General features: G+C 48.7%; 1 protein-coding gene across 3 annotated transcripts; it reads left to right on the forward strand.

Moving 5' to 3' along the window:
* The first annotated feature begins 3,828 nt into the window (after positions 1-3,828).
* Positions 3,829-17,424, forward strand: LOC102132489 (cytochrome P450 4F11-like). 3 transcript variants are annotated; one of them, XM_015440684.4, is made up of 9 exons: positions 3,829-3,863; positions 4,254-4,452; positions 7,424-7,562; positions 9,515-9,568; positions 9,660-9,787; positions 11,885-12,006; positions 12,764-13,034; positions 14,150-14,509; positions 17,058-17,424. In XM_015440684.4, exons 2-8 carry the CDS (start codon positions 4,255-4,257, stop codon positions 14,501-14,503), a joined length of 1,266 nt encoding a protein of 421 aa, XP_015296170.3. In that variant the 5' UTR covers positions 3,829-3,863; position 4,254; the 3' UTR covers positions 14,504-14,509; positions 17,058-17,424. The 3 variants fall into 3 exon arrangements, with proteins under 3 accessions (XP_015296170.3, XP_073882324.1, XP_073882323.1); XM_074026223.1 differs by lacking the exons at positions 3,829-3,863; positions 4,254-4,452; positions 7,424-7,562 and having other exon boundaries at positions 9,498-9,787; positions 14,150-14,275; positions 14,415-14,509; XM_074026222.1 differs by lacking the exons at positions 3,829-3,863; positions 4,254-4,452; positions 7,424-7,562; positions 9,515-9,568; positions 9,660-9,787 and having other exon boundaries at positions 11,562-12,006; positions 14,150-14,275; positions 14,415-14,509.
* The last annotated feature ends 6,102 nt before the right edge of the window (positions 17,425-23,526 follow it).

Here is a 23,526-nt window from a genome sequence, read left to right on the forward strand (position 1 = left end):
ACAGGTACTGGTCTGTGGCCTGATAGGGACTGTACTGCACAGCAGGAGGTGAGCGGTGGGTGAGTGAGCGAAACTTCATCGGTATTTACAGTCACTCACCATCACTCACATTACTGCCTGAGCTCTGCCTCCTGTCAGATTAGTGGCAGCATTCGATGCTCATAGGAGTGCAAACCCTAATGTGAACTGCACATGCAGGGGATCAAGATTGCATACACCTTATGAAAATCTAATGCCTGATGATCTGTCACTGTCTCCCGTCACCCCCACTTGGGATCATCTAGTTTCAGGAAAACAAACTCAGGGCTCCCACTGATTCTACATGATGGTGAGTTGTATAATTACCTCATTATATATTACAATGTAATAATAATAGAAATAAAATGTACAATAAATGTGATGCGCCTGAATCATCCTGAAACCATCTTTGTCTCTCCTCTCCCTGCCACAGTTTGTGGAAAAATTGTCTTCCACGAAACTGGTCCGTGGTACCAAAAAGGTTGGGGACCACTGCTGTAAAGGCATAGGCTGTGTGTGTGTGTGTGTGTGTGTGTGTGTGTGTGTGTGCATGCATGCTGAGGTCTCCATGCTGCGGAGCATTCAAGCAGAGACTATCGGGGATGCAGTAGCTGGGCTGTGCAGAGCTCACGTGTTCATTGGATGGGCGGCTGGGCTCCCTGGATGTTCAGTTCCCAGACACAGAACAGCTGACATCTCCCCGGGAAGAATCCACCTGTGAGTCTGCCTTAACACCTACCAGGTGTTCAAATTTCCTGTTGCTGCTTCACCACAGATAACTCTTCTGGATTCAGGCCAAGGCTCCTGTGTCTAGAAGGTTGCTCCCCTAGCCATAATCTACAGCCAAAGAGAGCAGGTGGTGAGGGCAGGGTGGACCTTTGGGGCCCTTCTCCAATACAGCGCAAGGCCATGTCTCTGCCCGCTGCGGGATCCGGGTCAGACCCCATATCCAGCTTACACAGCACCCACAGCAACAGCAGGAACAGCGAGTTGCACTTGCTGAGCCTTTAGTCTGCCTTGCGCATTTTGCCTGCATTGTCTGTTTTAAGTATTACGACAGCTATGTGAGGCGAGTGCTACTGAAACGCCCATTTACAGATATGAAGGAGTACAGCCCGGTGGTGGGGGTGGCACAGTGTGAGGCTGGGTGGGTGGTCTGGGTAACCAGCCTGGCTCCACCAGCTGTGCGACTATAGGTGGTCACTTAAATATCTTGCAGGCTTAATGATTCATTTGTAAAATGGAAAACAAGGTGGTTAATATACTTAAAGGACTTAAAACAGGCTGTGTGAGTTATGTGGGCAAATGGTGGTGGTCACCATTCCGGCTCTAGGCTGCCTGCTCATCCCAGGCACACAGCAGGTCTGCAGTGAGCGGAGCCCCTCTAGCCGCTGAGGACGCTTTCTTCTTCGTCCCTAGAACCCCGCCTGGTTCATCAAACTCTGACTTTGCTCCCTGAGCCTAATAGGGGTGGAACCGCCAGCAGGTGAGGTCTGTCCTTGCAGAGGAAGTGGGGATTTTGGGGGATGCACCCTACCCCACTGAGGCTGTAGGGCCAGCTGCCTGAATCCCTTGGCTGAATGAGCTGGTAGTGGTGGTGGGGTGGGGGAGGTTTGGGGGCTCCCCAACACCCAGCCAGTGTCAGGAGCGCTGTCTTCCCCATCCCCCTTCTCAGTAGCTCTGCTAGGAGCCCCCTCCTTCAAGCACCCCCTCTCCTGAGTCCACCCCGCAGGGCAGTTCTGGACAGGATCCAGGGAGAGCCAGGAGGGGGGCCCTGGGTCTGTGGGCGGAGCATTCTGCGTGTGGGAGGAGGAGCCACGTGCTGATCCAAGGGCCTCCAGATATTTTCCCTCTGGGGCCACTACGTAGCCTGAGATTCCTTCTTTATTAATGTCCCTGTATCAATATGACATTGACCCTAACGAATGGGTGCAGAACAGCATGGCAGAGGAAAAAGGTTTGGGCTTGAGGGTCTCACAAACCTGGCTTCCTGTGAGCTCTGCAACTTGGGCTAGAGGCCTGCCCTTTCTGAGACTCAGTTTGCCCTTGTGTTAAATGGACACATTCCCTTCTCTGGATGCCATCACTCGGGTCTCTCCAACAATCCCAGGACTCTGGCTCAGAGAACCGAGGGGAGGTTGGTGTGAAGGCGTTGGGCACGGTGATGCAGGTGAGCATCTGACATGAGCAGGTGCACTTGACCTAGAGTAGGTGGAGCTCAGTAGGCATGCTTTACCTAGAGCCCCTGCCACACAGTAGGAGTGCTTTGTGGAGAGTGCCCTGCACACAGTAGGCATTCTTTATGTCAAGAACTTTGCACAGAGTAATTTTACTTTATGTAGAGCACTCGATACACAGAAAGAACACTTTATGTAGAGTATCTGGCACACAGTAGGTGTGTTTTATGTAGAGTATGGGACACACGGAGTCAGAGTTTATGAAAAGTGCCCAGCACCCAGAGTAGGCACACTTTGTGTAGAGCACTTGGCGCACAGTAGGTGCACTTTACATAGATCACCAGGCACGTAGTAAACATGCTCTATGTACAGCATCTGACACACAGTAGGTGTGCTTTATACAGAGCGGTAGGTGCAGAGTAGGTCCACTTTACATAAGTTACTCTGCACAAATTTCACTTTATGTAGAGGACCGAGAACACAGAAGCAAGATTTTCTGTAGAGCGCCCCGCACACATTGGGCACACTTTACATAGAACACTTGGCACACAGTACACGACATGTATACAGAGTACCTGGCACAGGGTAGGCGTGCTTTATGTAGAGTCCAGCCCACAGGATATTGCAATATCGCATATTGTCTTTTGCAAAGAGCAGAGACTGACACGCAGCAGCTAAAGTACTAGCTGCCAGCCCCTTCCCTTCATTCCCTGTTTTTCAGGCTCCCTCAGAATCCATCTGTCCCCGTCTAAGGCCCATTTTCCTGTGATCCCTCCTCTGTCCCCCTCTAAGGCCTCATCTGACGTCCCATTTCCCAGATGAGAAGCCTGAGTCCAGGAGGGGCTCACTGCCCACAGTTAGAGCAAGGAGAGGCCAGAATAAGGACTCCACTCAGGGTCTCCTGGCTCGGCCCTCCCTGGCCCCATCTGCTCATGGCCCCTCTCAGCCTTACCTCCCATGCCCCATCTCTGTCCTATTCTGAGTCCAGCCTCCAGGTATTCTCCTCCAGCAGAGCTCTTTATCTCTGGAATCAGACCGGGTAATCCCCAGCACAGTTAGGTAGTTTGTTCCTGCTCCTGTCAGTCATGTCTCGACCCAGGCCCTGGGTTACCTGGAGGCAGGACTTGAACTCCTGCCAGGCTGTGAAGCCAGAGGCCAGGAGCTTCTGTCCCTGAATCTCCTAAGTCTGCACTGAGAAATGGTGCAGAGCGAACTCCTGGACCACACGTGGAGAGGAGCTCAGAAGATGATCTGGAACAAGGGTTGGCCTGGCCCTGCTCACCTGCTGCCTGAACTCTCAAGTTCATGCCTTTATCTGCCACACCCTTGGCCTTGGAAGGGCAGGGTGGTTGTCAACTTTGGGGCTCAGAGTCACCTTTGCACCTCAAGATCCCCTCTCACCCACCTGGGAGGTGCTGAGACCTGCAGAACCAGAGTCCAAGCTGTGTCACCCTCAGCTGGATCCTCTGCACCCAGTTGGCCTGATGCCAGGTTTTGGTTGGCTGCCCAGGCACGGAAGACACACCCAGGCTATGGGGATTGGCTCGCCCAGCCCAGCCCAGCCTAACCCAGCCTCCCACAGCCTTCCCTACATCAGGGGCCAGAGGTAAAGACCTCCTAGCAGGTGGGGAGAGGAGATTGTGTGGGACAAGCTGGTCCTGACAGAAGGTGCCAGGCTGGGGGTGGCAGGGCTGGAGGATCTTGGCCTGGGATGGGGAGAGGCACTGCCCAAGGCTGGGGTGGGTCCAGGCTACTGACCTGGGAAACGTGATTTCCTGGTAACCGGACCCCTGGCAACCTCCCAGTGATTCAGGCTGGGCCTTTCTGGATTCTAATCAGCCTCAATCTCTCCCTTTCTGTGTAACTGGAGGCCACTTGGCTGCTGGTTTCCGTTGGGTGTTTCTGGACTTTAGATCTCAGCTCTTGTTTACCCATCTCAGACCCTTCCCTGATCTGCCTCCAGCACTGCCCTTCCTTGCCCCTCTCCACTGTCCCTGGAACTTCCTGGGCCCTTCCCTGGGCCTCAGTGTCTCACCCTCCATCCCGTCTCCCCTTCAGGATGCTGACGCTGAGCCTGTCCTGGCTGGGCCTCGGGCCCGTGGCAGCATCCCCGTGGCTGCTCCAGCTGCTGGTTGGGGGCTCCTGGATCCTGGCCCATGTCCTGGCCTGGACCTACACCTTCTATGACAACTGCTGCCACCTCCAGTGTTTCCTGCGGTCCCCAAAATGGAACTGGCTTTGGGGACACCAGGGCCTGGTGAGTTTGGCAGCAGGACAGGTCTGGGATCTCAGGGTGGATGGAGTTTCTGAGGGGCAGGAAAGCGGTTCAGGGAGCTGGGTTTTGAGGGTGGCTGGGGTCTGGGAACACAGAGAAGAGAGGGAGATGGCTCACCCATTCCTCTGCTCACTCATTCCTCTCCTCACTCACTCGTTCCTCTCCTCACTCACTCGTTCCTCTATCCACTCACTCATTCCTCTCCTCATTCACTGATTCCTCTCCTCACTCACTCATTCCTCTCCTCACTCACTCATTCCTCTACCCACTCGCTCATTCCTCTCCTCACTCACTCATTCCTCTCCTCACTCACTCATTCATCTCCTCACTCACTCATTCCTCTCCTCGCTCACTTATTCCTCTCCTCATTCCCTGATTCCTCTCCTCACTCACTCATTCCTCTCCTCACTCACTCTTTCCTCTCCTCACTCACACATTCCTCTCCTCACTCACTCATTCCTCTCCTCACTCACTCGTTCCTCTATCCACTCATTCCTCTCCTCACTCACTGATTCCTCTCCTCACTCACTCATTCCTCTCCTCACTCACTCATTCCTCTACCCGCTCGCTCACTCCTCTCCTCATTCACTCATTCCTCTCCTCACTCACTCATTCCTCTCCTCACTCACTCACTCCTCTCCTCATTCACTGATTCCTCTCCTCGCTCACTCATTCCTCTCCTCGCTCACTCATTCCTCTCCTCATTCACTCATTCCTCTCCTCATTCACTGATTCCTCTCCTCACTCACTCATTCCTCTCCTCATTCACTCATTCCTCTCCTCATTCACTGATTCCTCTCCTCACTCACTCATTCCTCTCCTCATTCACTCATTCCTCTCCTCATTCACTGATTCCTCTCCTCACTCACTCATTCCTCTCCTCACTCACTGATCCCTCTCCTCACTCACTCATTCCTCTCCTCATTCACTGATTCCTCTCCTCACTCACTCATTCCTCTCCTCACTCACTCGTTCCTCTCCTCACTCATTCCTCTCCTCACTCACTCATTCCTCTGCTGTACCACCCCAAGTCGTTCTCACTTCCCTTTCCTCCCACTCCAGCCTGCTTGGATCTTTTTCCTGCCTGTCTTCCCTGTGTTACTGCACCTCTCAGGGGCTCCTGTGGGCGTGGTATGGGTGCGCAGAGCAAAGATCTCCTGGCATTTGTGCCTTCTGTACTGCTGGACTTGAGGCCTCCTGAGCCCACTGTCCAGGGGCTGCTCCCTGCCTGGCCCATTTGCTTGTGTCTGTCCATCTCTGGGCTGCCGCTTTCCCACAGGAATTAGCTCTGAGCCCCTTTCCCTATGCAGCGGGGCCAGAAGAGAAGTGTGGGCAGTCTCCCGCTGCCTCTTTCCTGGAGATGCCTTCCTCCTATCTTGCTCTTCCTCACTAACATGTCCCAGTCAGCCTTGTTGCCTGCCTGAATAAAAGCTGGTCACTCCCTGCTCTTTTCAGAAGCTGCCCTTGACTCTGCAGACTTTGGCCTCTGACTTAGACCTGCTCTCCCATTTGAGGGACATGGCCTTTGTCTGCTCACTTGTAAATGGCATGATTGATGGGCGTGTCCACGGGCGGAGTGGAGGGTGTACACGATGCACTAGCACGGAGCCTGGCCTGTGGGAGGGGCTGACTGTGGTCAGAGTCACTCCTGTGTCCCTGGAGGCTGCTGAGAACGGAAGGTCCCCAGTGTGGGAACAGCAGCAGCCCATGCGGACCAGCCGGGATGTGAGAGGGATGTGGGAACCAGCCACAGGGACACGTCCTGAGGCCACACTGCTGTCTACAAACCTCCTTCCGTGGGGACTTTTCCATGTGGCCGTCCCCAGGTTGAAACCATTTCCAAGATGAGAAAATATATCCTCTTGAGCAGACAGCTTGCCTTCTCCCTCTGCCTTGGTATTTACCCTTGGATCTCTCTCTCTCTCTCTTTTTTTTTTTTTTTTGAGATAGAGTCTCGCTGTGTTGCCCAGGCTGGAATGCAGTGGTGCTATCTAGGCTCACTGCAACCTCCACCTTCTGGGTTCAAGTGATTCTCCTGCGTCGGCCTGCTGAGTACCTGGGACGACAGGTGTCAGCCACCACACCTGGCTAATTTTTGTATTTTTAGTAGAGACAGGATTTCACCATGTTGGCCAGGCAGGTCTCGAACTCCTGACCTCAGGTGATCGGCCCACCATGGCCTCCCAAAGTGCTGAGATTACAGGCACGAGCCACTGTGCCTGGCCATTATCTTTGGATCTTGGGGACAGTTCCAAGAAAGAAGGAGCAGGGATCAGCAGAGATTCTCTGCAGCTGTTCAGAATCCAGACACGCTGCTGAGGGCAGAGGCTGTACCACATCTGGAGGCTGCAGGGGGGAACTTGCTGTGGCTCCTGGTGGGGAGTTGCGTTACTCAGGTTCTCTTTAGAAACTGAATTAACAGGATATCCTTCCTCTTATCTCTCATGCATATACTGAGACAGAGAGGGGGGGAGAGAGAGAGAGAGAGAGAGAGTTTATTATAGGAATTGGAAAATGTGATGATGGAGGCCAAGAAGTCCCATGATATAGCATCTGCAAGCCAGAAACCAGGGACACTGGTGGTGTAAATTCAGTCGGAGTCCCAAAAGGCCTGAGAACCTGGAGTTCTCATGTCCAAGGACAGGAGCGGATGGATGAGCCAGCTCCAGAAGAGAGCTCACATCCACCCTTTCCTCTGCCTCTTTGTTCTATCCGCACCATCAAAGGATTGGATGACACCCACTCCCACTGGGGAGGTGGATCATCCTTCCTCAGTTTACCTATTCAAATGTGAATCTCTTCTGGAAATACACCGATGGACACATCCAGAAATAATGTTTTACCAGCATGTTTTATCTGGGCATCTCTTGGCTCAGTCACATGGAATTCATAGTTAATTCAGGACACCTAGAATTGCCATCACAAGGGCTGACGGCCTCTGCCTTGCTTTCAGGTCACCCCCATGGAAGAGGGCATAAAGAAGTTCGTCCAGCTGGTGGCCACCCAAGGCTTTAAGTTGTGGCTGGGTCCTACCTTCTCCCTCCTCATTTTATGCAACCCTGACATCATCCGTTCTATCACCAGTGCCTCAGGTACCCATGCGGAGCTTGGGATGATGAGGGCTGCAAAATATCCGAGGCCTTCTATCCTCTCTTCCCCCAAGCTTCCATGTGGGCCCTGCAGGGTCCAGGCCCCTCTTCCTGCTTCTCTCTCAGCCATGTTCCTCTTTCCTTTGTGTATTCACCAACCCCCATGTCAGCATCTCCTCCGTCCACTGCCATCTGTCCCTGCCATTTTGTGCTGGGCACCACTGGGGGCCCAAGAAGCCTCAATTGAGAGCACTGTCCTCGAAGTAGCCCCCCATGCTTGAGGAAATGGATGTGGACAGAGACATCTAAAACTTTGTGGAGTCAGGAATCGAGAGAAGGAGATGGATGCAACAACCCAGAGAACAAGGTCTTTGCTGGGGCAGGCTGGAAGGCTTCCTGGAGGAGGGGTTGCTGTAAAAATGAGTAAAAAGATTTTAAAGCAAGGGAAGGGTGATGCAGTGGACATCATTAGTATCCAGATCCCCCTACCAGACCTGGCATCAGCCTTGGCTGTCCCTAAGTTACTACACTAGGAGGATTCGAGGCTGGTGGAGAATCTGGGCTGCGATTTATATGATGTTCACCTCTGGTGAGTTTATTCCTTCTACCTTGTTCTGTCACTCATCCATCTATTCATGGCTCTCCTGCTCCAGGCCCCAGGAATCTCCAGTAGGAGATCCCACCCCAGTCTGGGGCCCTTTCTTTCCCTTTGCTCATCCTGTTTTTGAACAGGCCAAGCCAAACAGGGGCAGGGGCAGCATCCCACAGAAACTATGGCTGTAACCTCAAGATGCTGAGTGACTCTGGGCAGGTCCTCAGCTCTCTCTGGCTGCTGAAGTCTCTTTCAATTGCGAGTGATGGAAACTCAAGCCCATGTGGTCTAAGCAAATAAAGAGAATCAGTGGGCCATAAAGTCTGGAGAGAGTGGTTTTCAGGCATAGTTGGATCCAGGTGTCAATCCACATCACTGGGAATCAGTCTCCTCTTGGTTTTACCATTCTCTGTGTCACTCTGCCTTTTCATATGGTATCAATGATGAGTCTCAGAAGCCCAATTCCTATCAGAAAGCCCACCTTTCTCCCAAGGGTCCGAGATAGCCTGTGTTTTCTACATTATATTTGATTGTATCTGGTATATGCTTCCACCTGATCACATAGAGAAGTCATCATGTGTGGGGCTCAGCTGTGGCTGAGGACATTTGGGGCATGTCAGAGTCTTTTTGGTTCTTGTCTGAGATGTAGTGTGAGGTTGTCTTTTTATCCTGCTTCACATGTCTTGGCCATGTTTGGTGCTTGTCCAAGGTGTAGGACCCAGGGTCTCTTTGAGAACTGTGTGAGGTATTATTTGAGTCTTAGTAGAGTTAGGTCTTAGGGTAGATTTGAATTATGCCTGAAGAATAGGCTTGGTTACGCCTGGGCCATGTTTAGGACATTCATGGCATCATATTTAAAAGTTATCTGGACCCGTCATTGGAGTACACAGAGGTCACATTACACCATCTCAGGCTCATGGGAGAGCATGTTGTGTCATTTAGGGTTTGGCATGTGTATTTTGGCCATGTCACGAATGTTAAGACATATCAGGGCAATATCCCAGGTCCCAGATCCATTTCAGAAGATAGCAGAGAGTGCTGGGGACATACAGGGTGTCCTAGATCCCTGTAAATGCATTCTGTAGAGTGCTGAGCTATGCTCAGGTATTGCAGAACATGTTGGACCATGTAGGAGATATGTCATTGTGTGCTGGAGCATACTGTGTTATTGCTGTGCTGCTGCAGCCTGGTCTAGTCTCTCCTTCCTCCACCATCCTCCTTTCTTCCTCTACCCTTGGACTTCTTTCTGCTATGCTGGGTGGGAAAAGTGGAAGTACACACCCCTGGCTGGGAGCATTCCTCCATACTCAAAGTCTTTCTCTTACCCCTCTCCACGGCCCCTGAAGGCCCTCAATCATGTCAGCTGCTGTTGCACCCAAAAATATGATTTTCTATGGCTTCATGAAGACCTGGCTGGGTGAGTAATTGCAGGTGAGTGGGGTTGGGGATATCCTTTAGGGATAAGGGAGGGTGCTGCCCTCGACCACTCTTCTTGATTGCCCTGCTAGGGGATGGGCTCCTGCTGAGTGGTGGTGGCAAGTGGAGCCACCACCGTCGCATGCTGACTCCTGCCTTCCATTTCAACATCCTGAAGCCTTATATGAAGATTTTCAACAAGAGTGTGAACATCATGCACGTGAGTCCCTTGAACTCTGAGACCCAGCTGGAGCCTCAGGGCAGAGGGACTACAGGCATATCTGGTCTGGAATTTTGGTTGTGCTTTGGGGCCAATGCTCTTCCTTTCTGAGCCTTGGGTTCCCTATCTGTAAAACGGGGATAATAATCTCTACTTAAAAGGTGGTAAGATGACATAATGGAATCGTGTCCCTGGCACATGGTAGGTCTCAGAGGTGTGAGTTTCCATGTTTCTCTCACAGAAACCCTTCAAACTCAAGAGAGTAAAGGTGAAGTTTGTGTAGTCACAATTGCTGAGTACAAACCGCTTCAAAACTCATTGGTTTAGAGCAATAAGGGTTTATGATACCTAACAAGTGTGTGAGACAGGTGGCTGGTTCTTCTGCATGTGGATGGGATCACTCTTGGTACATGAGCAAGTCAGGTGGGTCAGGTGGGCAGCTTTGCTGATCCTGGCTCAGTTTATTCACGTGTTTGTTTGGAGCTTCACTAGCTTCAGGTTAATCTAGGATGGCCTCAGCTGTGATACCTGGACTTTTCTCCATGTGTTTCTCTGCCTCCAGGAGGCACCTGCTGTTCACATGGCATAGACTGGGTTCTGAGAGACTGTGAGGAGACTGCAATGTCTCTGGACATTCTCTCTGCAATGTTTCAAAGTTCAACCAGGCTTAGGTCTGCACAGACTCAAACGGACATAAAACAGGCTCCATGTCTTAATAGAAGTTGCTGGAAAATCATAGTGCAAAGTGTGAATACAGGGAGAAGTGAAGAATTGGGAGTCGGTATTTTGTGAAGTGCTTAGGATGTTTTACTTACTTGCAAGCTGATAAGCTAGCTTTGTTAATACTTCATGGATTCTGCCAGGAGATACGAGAGTCCTGGGTCAGAGACCAATGGCTATTTATTACTCATGGCATAGCAAGCAGTATGTTCTTGGTTTGCATCATTTCTCCAAACCACCCAAATCCCACGGGGTGCCACAGAGAGGTTTCAGTAGTTGCCTGCTCATGCAGTGCATTGCATGGGAGGAAAGGAGCACTAGGCTTAGGGAATCTGCTTTTATAGCAAGCAGAAGCAAGCCTGATTTTGGTCCAGGGGGAGCCATTGCCTTGTCTGCAAAACAACTCTGAGAAGTGGCCCAAGTAAGAAAAACAGGTCTGGCATTCTTGGCATACCCAGAGAGATGCTCAGATCTGATGGAGGAGTCCCTTTCACAACAGGGATGTGTGTGTGTGTGTGTGTGTGTGTAAATGTATATATATATATAATTTATATAAATTATATAAATATATATGTGTGTATATATATATTTACGTTCTGGGATACATGTGCAGAACGTGCAGGTTTGTTACATAGGTATACATGTGCCATGGTAGGTTGCTGCACCCACCAACCCATCATCCAGGTTGTAAGCCCCGTATGCATTAGGCATTTCTCCTAATGCGCTCCCTGCCCTCGCCCCCAACCCCCTGACAGGCCCCAGTGTGTAAAGTTCCTCTCCCACAACAGGGATATTTTTGAAATGAATCTGTGGCAATGGAGATGAGTAAAACCAACGTTTACTGAGCACTCACCATGTGCCAGAAACAGTGCCATTTTACAGCTCCAGGATACACTTTTTCTAATTTAATTTTAATAACTGTGTGAGGTTGTGGTTGGTTTTGCCCTATTGCAGGTGATAAAACTGGGGGCCAGAGAGATTAGGGAGCTCACCAAAATTGAAACAGATAGTAAGTGAGCTAGGAGTGGTGGAGCAGTGATTCCACCCTAGTTATCAGGCCCCATAGCATGTTGTCTTAATTGTTACTGAAGATTTGATCGATGGGACCTACAGGAGTGCAGGAAGTTGACCAAGAGCACACAGACCATAGGAGGCTGAGCTGGGACTTGAACCCAGGTCTCTCGACTCCCAGCCATGAGTCTTTATCTCCTAATAGTAACAGTTTCCGGTCCTATCCAAGCTGGTCCTTCCTGGGGATGGGTGCCTGGGGCAGAGGACCAGGAGGATGATTGCAGGGGATCCATCTTGGTGTTTGGGTCTGGGAAGGCACTCACAGGAGGCAGTTCCCAGCTTCAACTCTGTTTTTACTCTGGCCAGGACAAGTGGCAGCGCCTGGCCTCGGAGAGCAGCGCCAGACTGGACATATTTGAGCACCTCAGCCTTATGACCTTGGACAGTCTGCAGAAATGCGTCTTCAACTTTGAAAGCAATTGTCAGGAGTGAGTCCTTTCCTATGGCCTGAGAACTTGGGCCACGAACCCAAGGGAGTAGGTTGGAAAAGGATGACTGACTGGGGTAACCAGAAGTGTCTTTCTGAAGGCACTTTCTATGTGTCGTAGCTGGACTTTGAAGGATGGGGAAGGGGAGAGAGAAAGTACGGTCCTTTCAAGTAGGTAGAAATATTTGAGTATAGGCAAGAAGACTAGGATGAGGCAAGCGTGTGCAGCAGACAGTAGAGATGAGTTTGTGGAAGTAGACAGGGAATAGATTTCAGGACACTGAAAATCAGGAAAAATGGCATGAACTTTATCAGGAGGTTCCCAGGAATCTTTTGAAGGGAGTTGGACCGATGACCGGTGCAGTCACAACTGAGCTCTGTGGAGGTCTGCCTGTCATGTGGACACGACACGGAGCTGACATTGGATGCAAGTCGGTGACGGTGGGGGCTGGGCCAGAAAGAGCTGGAGGACAGTGAGGTCTGAGTTTTGTGAACAGGTTTTGGAAGGAAAAGAGTCCTGACTGGATACTGGGTGGCAGAGACAGGAGAGAAGCATGGTGTCCAAGCTATGCTCTGGGTACCTAGGTGCATGGAAGCAGCTCTCAGAGATGGGACGCCTGGAGAGAAGGGAGTTTGGAGAGTCAAGTCTCCTGGCTGTTTCCGGATACTCAATTTCCTGGTGGACAGTAACTTCTAGCTGCTGGTGAGAGGTGCTCCTGGGACTTTGCATATGTTAAGTTGTTACCTCCCTCATGCAGGAAGCCCAGTGAATATATTGCCACTATCTTGGAGCTCAGTGCATTTGTAGAAAAAAGAAACCAGCAGATTCTCTTGCACACGGACTTCCTGTATCATCTCACTCCTGATGGGCAGCGCTTCTGCAGGTCCTGCCGCCTGGTACATGACTTCACAGATGCCGTCATCCAGGAGCGGCGCCGAACCCTCCGCACTCAGGGTATTGATGATTTCCTCAAGAACAAGGCAAAGTCCAAGACTTTGGACTTCATTGATGTGCTTCTGCTGAGCAAGGTGGGCTTCTCTGGGATGTGAATTCAAGTCACAGAGTGGAGATTTATGCCAATGTCAAATGAAAGAACTTGGACTTGATCCAGAGGGCAGTGGGAGCCATGGAACATGCTTGAAAAAGACAGGTCAGAGATAGGTTTGAGAGATGACTCTGTGGAATTCAGCTGGCAGGGGACCGCTAAGTTTGAAATAGTGAGGAGCCTGAGATTTTACTTACATGTTAGTAAGTCAGTCTGACACATTTTTATGCATATCTATGTGTCTATGTCTATATCTATGATGACAGATGCACCAAACCCCTGGATCATAGCAGCCTGTTTTAATCATTCACAGCCAATAGCAGCCACCAGAGTAGGATTGTAGAGCTGGCTCTCCATTCCCATATTCCTCCTAGGGTAGCACAATGTTTTTACCTGTAAATACACCAGAATGCACTGCAGAGAGGGGGCCCCACATTATACATCTTGGAGCTTACATAGGATAGCTAGCACATCTGCCCCTTCTTCCTTCCATGGTGAGTGTGAGAATGGGAGAGAGAGGGGGTGGGGAGAGAGAGAGAGAGAGAGGAGAGAGAGAGAGAGAGAGAGAATGTTTGCTTTGTTCTGGAGTAAAATCTACTCCTCTCCAGGGAGATGTCCATGCCCGTAAGTGCATGGTGTTATAGATTTATAACGTAGGTGGTGGTGTTATAGCTTTATAACCCAGATGCCTTCTGGAAAGATAAGAAGGATTCTCTGAGTTTACCACTCTAGAATGTGAGCAAATATCTTCAGAGCAATACTCAATTTCTAACTTCCAAGCCAAACTGCCATTGAAATATGCTGTAACCCAGGTTGCCAGTAATGTTTCACTCCAAAAGTCCTCATTATTCAGAGACAAGATAATATTCATAGGTCATTGACTCTTCCCAGCAGGGCCAAATAGGAGGCAAAGAAGGCAGCGGGAAAGCCCGTGGTTGGTGGGCTCTGATGGTGGTTACCAAGAGACATCTAGGAGTGCACGATGGGCTTGGTTTTCTGGAAAGAGGATGGATCTTCAGAAATTGTTTTAGGTTTGACTCAAGAGCCCCCAGAGCTGGTGTGATTTGGGGCAGGGGTATTGTCTTGCCTTCTCTCCAGGATGAAGACGGGAAGGAGTTGTCTGATGAGGACAAAAGAGCAGAAGCTGACACCTTCATGTTTGGGGGTGAGGGTCTCAGTGTGGGACTGCAGTGGGGACAGGGGCCTCTCCATCCCAGCGACGTGGTGAGTGGACCCTGTGTCACTCCATTCTGCCCATCCTCCCCCTCCCTACATTCTCCCGGAGAGCCTCAGTGTATGGGTGCTGTCCACCCTCTGGTGCTGAAGCAGCCCAGAAACCCAGTTTTGCTTGGCTGCCCCTCAGGCCATGTGGTCTCTCCTGGGTCCTATACCACCTCGCAAAGCACCCAGAATACCAGGAACGCTGCCGGCAAGAAGCGCGAGAGCTTCTGAAGGATCGTGAGTCTATTTTTTAAAAAAATTTATTTATTATTATTATACATAAGTTCTAGGGTACATGTGCATAACGTGCAGGTTTGTTACATATGTATACTTGTGCCATGTTGGTGTGCTGCACCCATCAACTCGTCAGCACCCATCAACTCGTCATTTACATCAGGTATAACTCCCAACGTGAGTCTATTGAGATTGAATGGTGAGCGCAGGTGCTGGCCTGTTCCTGATCTTTTCCCATTGGTCCCGCTCCTCAGGTGGGGGAGTGGGGGAGGAGTTGTTTTTTTGTCAATTCTTCCATTATTGCTTAGTGGGAGTCAGTGCAAATCCCAGACGCAGGGCTTAATACCCAGCCTGACCAGCAGGGGATGGTTTGGAGGCTTTTGGGCCAGAAAGACCTGGGCACTATAGACTCAAAGGTGAGTCAGATCAAGCCCTTGCCCCTGCAAGATTGCTCATGTGTGGGGTGATGCACCCGTGATCCGACAGTCCAGTCCAGAGTTGCCCACTGAAATGAAAGCAGGTGCTGTTAACATTAGCCTCCCAACTGGCAGATGGAGGTACAGAGAGATCAATTCACTTTACCAAAGCCACACAGCCAGGGAGTGGATAAGCCAGGAATTGAACCTGAGTCTGTCTGATATGAGTCAGTGCTGTGAAGCAAGGAACTATCCAGACTACGCTACAAGTCTCCCCTTAATCATTAATCTGTGTTTACGAGACTGAAGAGAAACGAACAATTCACAGTGGCGATCAGCTGGTCTCTGTTTTAAGAAGAAGAAAAGCCCCCGGAGCATACAATTGAAGTGATGTCATGGGGTCTCCAACCCAAGCAATTAGTAAAATGTATCTGAACCTGCCACCTCCAACCCCGCTCTAAGACTCTCAGTGCCCATCGCTCAAAGCCCCCAGGTATCTTTTCTGGCAGACACAACAGAGAAGAACATGGTTAGAGCCTTGATTGGTATTAAAGATCCCAGTGGGACAACTGTCTGCACACCTCGCCGAACTCCACTGCATAACAATCCCCAGGAAGCCAATTCTAACTTTTGTTAGTGAACAAGCCATGGGACTTTCACTGACACCTGGAGGCTCATTAAAAGTTGACACACAATTTCCATCTCCACTCCATTTTGTTTTTTTGCAAATGAAAGAGTCTCTAAGGATCAGCTACAGAGCTGCAGGGAGATTAGGTTTGAATGCATAGCTCAGGGATGAGGTGGAGACGGAAACACAGGCTCATCTCACTCTGGGGAAATGGTCCCAGGGAATTTTCCACTTAGCCTTAGGTCCAAACTTAGGTGTCTGATTAGCAGCAAGAGGCGTAGGTAGGCATTGGAAGTGGCTCTTTCTTCCCCAAGACACTATAGTCCCAGAGCTCCACGTAGCCAAATGTTACAGAAAGCACCACAGCATCTTGGCTGTCAGAACCAAAGCATGCAAAGCACTTGGTGCCAAGAGTGGCTCCTGTGAACATTTTGCGCTGCTGGAGGGGATGGAGGGGAAGGTCTCCAGATCTCTGAGGTGGGCCAGGTTTCCGCTTCCTCCATCCTAACACTTACCACACTCTCCTTATTATATAAATGACTTATTCATACTTACTGTCTTTCTCTACTCAACACTCCCCACAAGAGGATAAGACCACACTGTATTTGCTCAACTTTGTGTCCTCACTGCCTGGCACCTAATAGATGCTCAGTAAATATTCACAGAGAAAACAAGCAAATGACTCTCTCATTGCAACCCCATTCCATGTCTGTGAGTTGCAAAACCCTTCCAAAATGTGGCTATTCTCTAGTTAATCTGAAATTCATTTTGTAGATGTGGCTGATATCATTTGAACCCACCTGCCCTTATGTGTACATCCCCTGTGTAGATGAGTGTCATCTCAGGTCTGATAGATTATGGGGAAAGGTCCACTGGATGCAAACCTCTGCCTGTCTTTTAGGCTCCATGAAACACTCCTCACTCCTCTGCCCAAGGTCCCTCTCCTATTGGCCTTCTGCTCCTTGGATGAAGAGTTATTTCCCCACCCTAAGTCCTTTGCACATGCCCTTCTCTCTGCTTGGTGCACAACCTTTCCTCTCCCTCTGCAGAATAACTCAGATGAAATGCTACCTCCTCCGTGAAGTCCTCTCCTATCAGCCTGCCTTGCTTTCTGAGGATTCATTTGTCTACTCCTATAGCCACTGCCATCCCCTCCTTATGCTCCTCCTGCTCTTGTCTGACATTCAGTTATTCATCATCCACCTTCTCTCCTCCACTGTAAAGTCCACAAGAACAGGCACTAAATCTGTAATGGCCATTGCAGTCTCCCCAGCTCCTGGCTCAGTGATGAGCTCCATTGCTCTGGATACATCTGTTAAATGGGTGGTAGCTGAGGTTGAAGTTCCTCTGAGCTGGAGATAAAGGTTACCTCATGCACAGTCTTTAGGGGTTGAGGCTGGTCAGTGTCACCATCTTAAGCAGCCAGTGTGGCTCTTTCTATTTCTCCGTGTCACCAAAGAGCAGACCAAGCATGAGGTTTCCTGTTTCTACTAATATTTATTTTCAGGCAGTGCTCATCTCAGATGGAGGAGACCTCTTGAGCAAGAAGTTGACCAAGGCATTGAAGAGCCCTTCAACCCAACTCAGCCTTCCAATCTTTAGTGAAAATATTATCCTATGAATATTTATGACACGCCCAAAATGTGCTAGAATGGTGACTGTGACTTGGATTCCACCTCTAAGAGCTTCTGGACAGAGAAGGGAGACAGACCAGTGCATTAATCATTCAGATACCCCAAGATAAATGCAATGAAAATGCTGCAGACTGCAGACTCCTGCTTACAGCTCCTTTCCCTTCTCTGAAACTCATTGAGGTGAAAAGATCCAAAAAGGGAATTCATCTAGAATAAATTACCATTAATACTAAAGAGAAACTGCCTGGCTTGTTTCACTTAATGCAGTGTCTTCTAGGTTCATCCATGTTGTCATGAATGAGAGGATTTCCTTCTTTTTCAAGGCTGAATAGTATTCCATGTGTATTCACTACCTCATCCATTTATCCGTTGATGGACACTTAGGTTGATTCCATCCCTTGACTTTTGTGAATAGTGCTGCAGTGAACGTGGGAGTGAAGATATTTCTTCAACATACTGATTTCATTTCCTTTGGGTATATGCCATACCCAGAAGTGAGATTGCTGGATTACACGATAATTCCATTTTTAATTTTCTGAGGAACCTCTCTACTGTTTTCTATAATGGCTGTACTCACCTACATTCCCACCCACAGTTTACAGGAATTCCCTTTTCTTCACATTCTTGCCAACATTCTTTTTATCTTTCATCTTTTTGATGTTGGTCAAAGAACATGAAATTTCAGTTAGACAGGAAGACCATGAGATCTATTGTGCATGACTATAATTAATAACAATCTATTGTATATTTGAAAATTATTGAAAGTTGATTTTGAGTATTGCCATCACAGAAAAGAATGATAAGTATGTGGGATAATGCGTATGTTAACAGGCTTGAATAAACCATAGTGTATACAGATATCCAAACATCGTGTCATATAGTATAAATATATACACATTTTGCCAATTAAAAAAATGAGTATCTGCCAGATTTCATGTATTTGGGATCAAATGGAAGTAACAGAGGAAACTGTCTTATAGTCCCTTACTCAAGGGCAGAATGCAGTGAAGGGAAGTAGATGGAGAAAATGTTTCTTTTTCTTTTCCTTCTTTCTTATTTTTTATTATTATCTTTTTATTTTTTGGAGATGGAGTCTCACTCTGTCACCCAGGCTGGAGTGCAGTGATTTGATCCCAGTTCACTGCAACCTCCACCTCCCAGTTCAACTGATTCTCCCACCTCAGCCTCCCAAGTAGCTGGGATTACAGGCAGCCACCACCACTCCCAGCTAATTTTTGTATTTTTTGGAAAGAAGATGTTTCTTGAGGGAGGGATGGGTTCTGATCCACACCTCCTCACAGTTGTGAGCACAGGTTCTGGTGCACAGGAAGGGCTGATGCACGTTTGGGGAATGCATCTTCCGGAGCTCATATTTCTTTGGTCATCCCTGGGTGAAGCCCAGTGGAGACGTTCAGAAATGCAAGGGCCCTGCCTGGCAGAAAAGCTGAGTTGAGCCACGAGGTTGAGGGTCAAAGGGACTTTTTGCTTATTTGCCACTCACTGCTGGGCACATAGTAGGCGCTCAACAAATATTAGTGGGGTGAATGAAGGAATAACGTGCACAGTTTAAGAAAAAAATGAAGGCTGGGTGCAGTGGCTCATGCCTGTAATCCCAACACTTTGGGAGACCAAGACAGGTGGATCACTTGAGGTCAAGAGTTCGAGACCAGCCTGACCAATATGGAGAAACTCCGTCTCTACTAAAAATACAGAATTAGCCGGGGGTGGTGGCGCATGCCTGTAGTCCCAGCTCCTCAGGAGGCTGAGGCAGGAGACTCGCTTGGATGCGGGAGGTGGAGGTTGGGGTGAGCTGAGATCATACCATTGTACTCCAACCCGGGCAACAAGAGCAGAACTCCGTCTCAAAAAAAAAAAAAAAAAAAAAAAATGAAATGGGGGAAGAGGAAGGGGCATTCACCCCGACCAAACACCTACTCTGGGCCAAGATCGTTACACATGTGTCTCTTCCTGAAATAATCCAGCCCCATTTTACAAAACGGAAAATGAGGTCCAGAGAGGCCAAGCCGCTGGTCCAGAGTCACGGCGCCCCCACCAGGCAGGGCCGCAAGATGCAGCTGAACTGCCACCTTGGTCCTCCTACCTCATCCCCCCGGCTCACAACTCACCTTGTTTCCTGTTAACCCCAGCCTCCCGTCCTCATTTCTCTGGGCATCCAGAAGCAGCAACAAAACACTTCTCTCCTAGTCCTGGCTCCATCTCTCGGCTTAACATCTGTCCCTCTGATGTCCCTTCCTGGTTCGAGCTGTGCCAAAGAAATGTCTCAGGGGAAAATATCTGCAGGTCCAGCCCAATTTCTCCAAATTCTGGGTCTTCTGCTGTCCTGGGAGGCTGGGCTTGGAGGAAAGTGTTGGCCGGACCCTCAGTCCAGGCTGGCATCTGTCCCTGCCAAGCTCGAGGCCCCAGCCCCTTCCTGGCCTCTCCTTCCAGCCTACCCTCCTCCCCTTGGGCCCAGAGTAATGATTCTAAGATGCCTCCAACGCCCTTCACAGTCTGGCCCCAATATGACTTCTCCAGCTCCCCTACCCTGTTGTGGGCACTCAAGCTGATTCCTCGGGCTGGGATGCCCTGCTTGCCACTGTGTCTAGGGACCCTTCCTCATCCTTCAAGCTCAGTGCAAATGTCACCTTTCCCATTTTCTCACCTGCCTTATGGAGTATCATGGCATCATACACGCCCTTCATTCATTATTTTCTTCAATGTACATTTCTTGAATATTTACTAGATGCCAGGACTTTTCTAGGTGTTGGAAACACAGCACAGACCCAATAAGATGCTGTCCTTGCCCTCAGGATGTTACAGTTTAGCAAGAGACACAGAGTGGTAACCAGGCAGTGACCACACTGTGTGGTGGGGGAAGCTCAGATCCAGAGAGGCACGTGACTCAGCCCAGGGTGGTGGAGCTATGGGAGGCTTCCTGGGAGAGACGATGTGAGGCTTGAGATCGCTCGATTGAGGCAGATGGGAGTGAGAAGTGAGGGAGGCACAGGAAAATGTGGTGACAGGCCGAGTGTAGTGGCTCACGCCTGCAATCCCAGCACGTTGGGAGGCTAAGGCGGGTGGATCACCTGAGGTCAGGAGTTCAAGACCAGCCTGGGCAACATGGCGAAAATCCCATCTCTACTAAAAAATACAACAACAATCAAAACTTGGCCTGGGATGGTGGCATGTGCCTGTAGTCCCAGCTAGTTGGGAGGCTGAGGCAGGAGAGTCATTTGAACCCAGGAGGCAGAGCTTGTAGCGAGATGTGATCACGCCACCACACTCCAGCCTGGGTGACAGAGAGAGACTCCATCTCAAAAAACAAAACAAAAAAAAGTTACAGGCCGGTACAGTGGCTCACGCTTGTAATCCCAGCACTTTGGGAGGTTGAGGTGGGCGGATCACCTGAGGTCAGGAGTTCGAGACCAGCCTGGCCAACATGGTGGAACCCCGTCCTTACTGAAAATACAAAAATTACGCCAGTGTGGTGGCGCATGCCTGTAGTCCCAGCTACTCGGGAGGTTGAGGTAAGAGAATTGCTTGAACCTAGGAGGTGGAGGTTGCAGTGAGCTGAGATCATGCCACTGCACTCCAGCCTGGGCAATAGAGAGAGACTCAGTCTCAAAAAAAAATTAAAAATTAAAAATTTTAAAAAGAGAAAATGGGGTGAGCTAGAGCCCCACATACTGAAAATGCTCCCATCTCATTTTGGCCCAGAGATTTAAATGTTAGACCTAAAACCATAAAAACCCTGAAAGAAAACCTAGGCAATACCATTAAGGACATAGGCATGGACAAGGACTTCATGTCTAAAACACCAAAAGCAATGGCAACAAAAGCCAAAATTGACAAATGAGATCTAATTAAACTAAAGAGCTTCTGCACAGCAAAAGAAACTACCCTCAGAGTGAACAGGCAACCTACAGAATGGGAGAAAATTTTTGCAATCTACTCATCTGACAAAGGGCTAATATCCAGAACCTACAAAGAACTCAAACAAATTTACAAGAAAAAACAACCCCATCAAAAAGTGGGCAAAGGATATGAACAGACACTTCTCAAAAGAAGACATTTATGCAGCCAAAAGACACATGAAAAAATGCTCATCATCACTCACCATCAGAGAAATGCAAATCAAAACCACAATGAGATACCATCTCACACACACCAGTTAGAATGGCAATCATTAAAAAGTCAGGAAACAATAGGTGCTGGAGAGGATGTGGAGAAATAGGAACACTTTTACACTGTTGGTGGGACTGTAAACTAGTTCAACCATTGTGGAAGACAGTGTGGCGATTCCTCAAGGATCTAGAGTGAAATTGCTGGGTCAAATGGTATTTCTATGTTTATTTTTTTAGGACGTCCACGCTGTTTCCTAAAGTCTGTGTATCATTTTACATTCCCACTAGCAATGCTGCAGGGGTCTAGATCCCCGCAACCTCACCAATACTTGTTACTGTCTTTTTTATTATAGCCATCTTCGTGGTTGTGAAGTGGTATCTCACTGTGGTTTTGATTTGTATTTCCTTAGTGAGTAAGGATGTTGACCATCTCACCGTGTGCTTGTTGGCCATTTAGAGATCTTCTTGGAGAAATAGCTCTTGAGATACTCCACCCATTTTCCAACTGGGTTGTTTGTATTTTTGTTGTTAAGTTTTAAGAAAACTTTACATTTTTAGTTAAGACTCTTTTATCTGATTTGTGATTTTCAGTTATTTCCTCACAGTTTGTGGGTTGTGTTTTCATGGTCTTTTCGGTGTCCTTCTATAGCACAATAGATTTACATTTTGATAACATCAATGTACATATTGTTTTCTTTTGTTGCTTGTGCTTTTGGTGTCACATCTTAAAAAGCATTGTATTGCTTTATCTAAGGTCATGAACATCTACGTTACCTCATAAGAGTTTTGTAGTTTTAGCTCTTACATTTGGGTTTTTGATATATTTTGAGTGTCAAACTTTGTGTGTGGTGTGAGGTAGGGGCCTAATCTTAGTTTTGGCTGGGTTCAGTGTGGTTGAACGAATCCTGTCTGTGAACTTCCATCAGTGACCTATGTCTGTGATTATATAAGTTTATAAGGAAGAGGAAATCATCACACACACACACACACACACACACACAGCCCTAGGCAGATACATCATTCAGACTGAATTATTAGTAAACAGATGCTTCATTCCCAGCTATTAGGTTGCTTCCCATGCTGCTGCACAACAATAGTAAAATAATAATAGTAGCCACTGTATGAGTGTCTACTACATGTTGAGCTGTATACTATGTTCAGTACCCTTCATAGATCATCTCTTCACTTCTAAAACTGTGTAACAGCTAAAAAGACAAGTGTGCCAGCAAAAATTGCTTATTATTTATAATTTCTCAATGGCTTTGAGGGAGATTGAGCTCTAGAAAAAGATTTCTCTATGCAAGCTGTGGAAAGTGGGCATGGTGGCTCATGCCTGCAATCTTAGCTATTTGAGAGGCTTAGGTGGAAGGATACCTTGAGTTCAGGAGTTTGAGACCAGCCTTGGCAACACAGGGAAACACCAATTCTACAAAAAAAAATTAGCTGGGCAGGCTTGCGCTAGCCTCTAGTCCCACTTACTCAGGAGGCTGAGGCGGGAGGATTACTTGAGCCCAAGAGATTGAGGCTGCAGTGAGCTGTGATAACATCACTGCAATCCAGCCTCGGTGACAGAGTGAGATCCTGTCTCAGAAAAAAAAAAAAAAAGACTGCCTCAAGCCTAGTTTGCTGTATACTACTTGTACTTGGTGACAAGTTGGACTGTGCACCTAATTTTATGACTTTGTGAACAGAACATGCCTACTCCAGGATAAGCATATTGGGTTGTGTCCTTAATGGGGCTCAGTAGTGAGTGAAGACTTATTGTCCCAGGAAAGAATAGTGATTTCTCACTCTAATATATTAAACGTTTCCACTCTGGATCTCCCATTGAGCCCTGCAAGGTTTTACACAACATCTTCATCTTCCAGTTGCTCAGAGCACCACTGGGTCTGTTGGATTTTGAGAAATAAAAATAAAATCCTAAGGCCTCCAACCAAGTGAACAGACACCCTCTTGAACGTAGGAACCCCAGAGAAATCTTAAAAATCAAGTTCCCAGCTATGATGGAAGGAGAGGTCAGCTATCCCTCAGTATGTCCCTTACATATTAATCTTTAACCAGAATTATCTCCATCCCTATCTCCTTTGAGACTGGAATCTTCCCATCCTTTGCACGAGCTAAAGTCTCCCTGGGCAGAGAGGCAGTAGTGAGCCCTGTGTGCTGGAGGAAGAGGTGGAGGCTGCAGGTTCCTGAACGCCCCCTGAGGCTCCTCCTGGCC

Source organism: Macaca fascicularis, chromosome 19 (genome assembly GCF_037993035.2).
Source record: "Macaca fascicularis isolate 582-1 chromosome 19, T2T-MFA8v1.1".
In the NCBI taxonomy this organism is placed as follows: domain Eukaryota; kingdom Metazoa; phylum Chordata; class Mammalia; order Primates; family Cercopithecidae; genus Macaca; species Macaca fascicularis.

Excerpts from the sequence above, each read along its gene's own strand:
- LOC102132489 (XM_015440684.4), top strand. The coding sequence starts at position 4,255 with ATGCTGACGCTGAGCCTGTCCTGGCTGGGCCTCGGGCCCGTGGCAGCA. Across the intron at positions 4,453-7,423 it reads TTTGGGGACACCAGGGCCTG|GTCACCCCCATGGAAGAGGG; the intron begins GTGAGTTTGGCA and ends CCTTGCTTTCAG. Across the intron at positions 12,007-12,763 it reads TTTGAAAGCAATTGTCAGGA|GAAGCCCAGTGAATATATTG; the intron begins GTGAGTCCTTTC and ends TCCCTCATGCAG.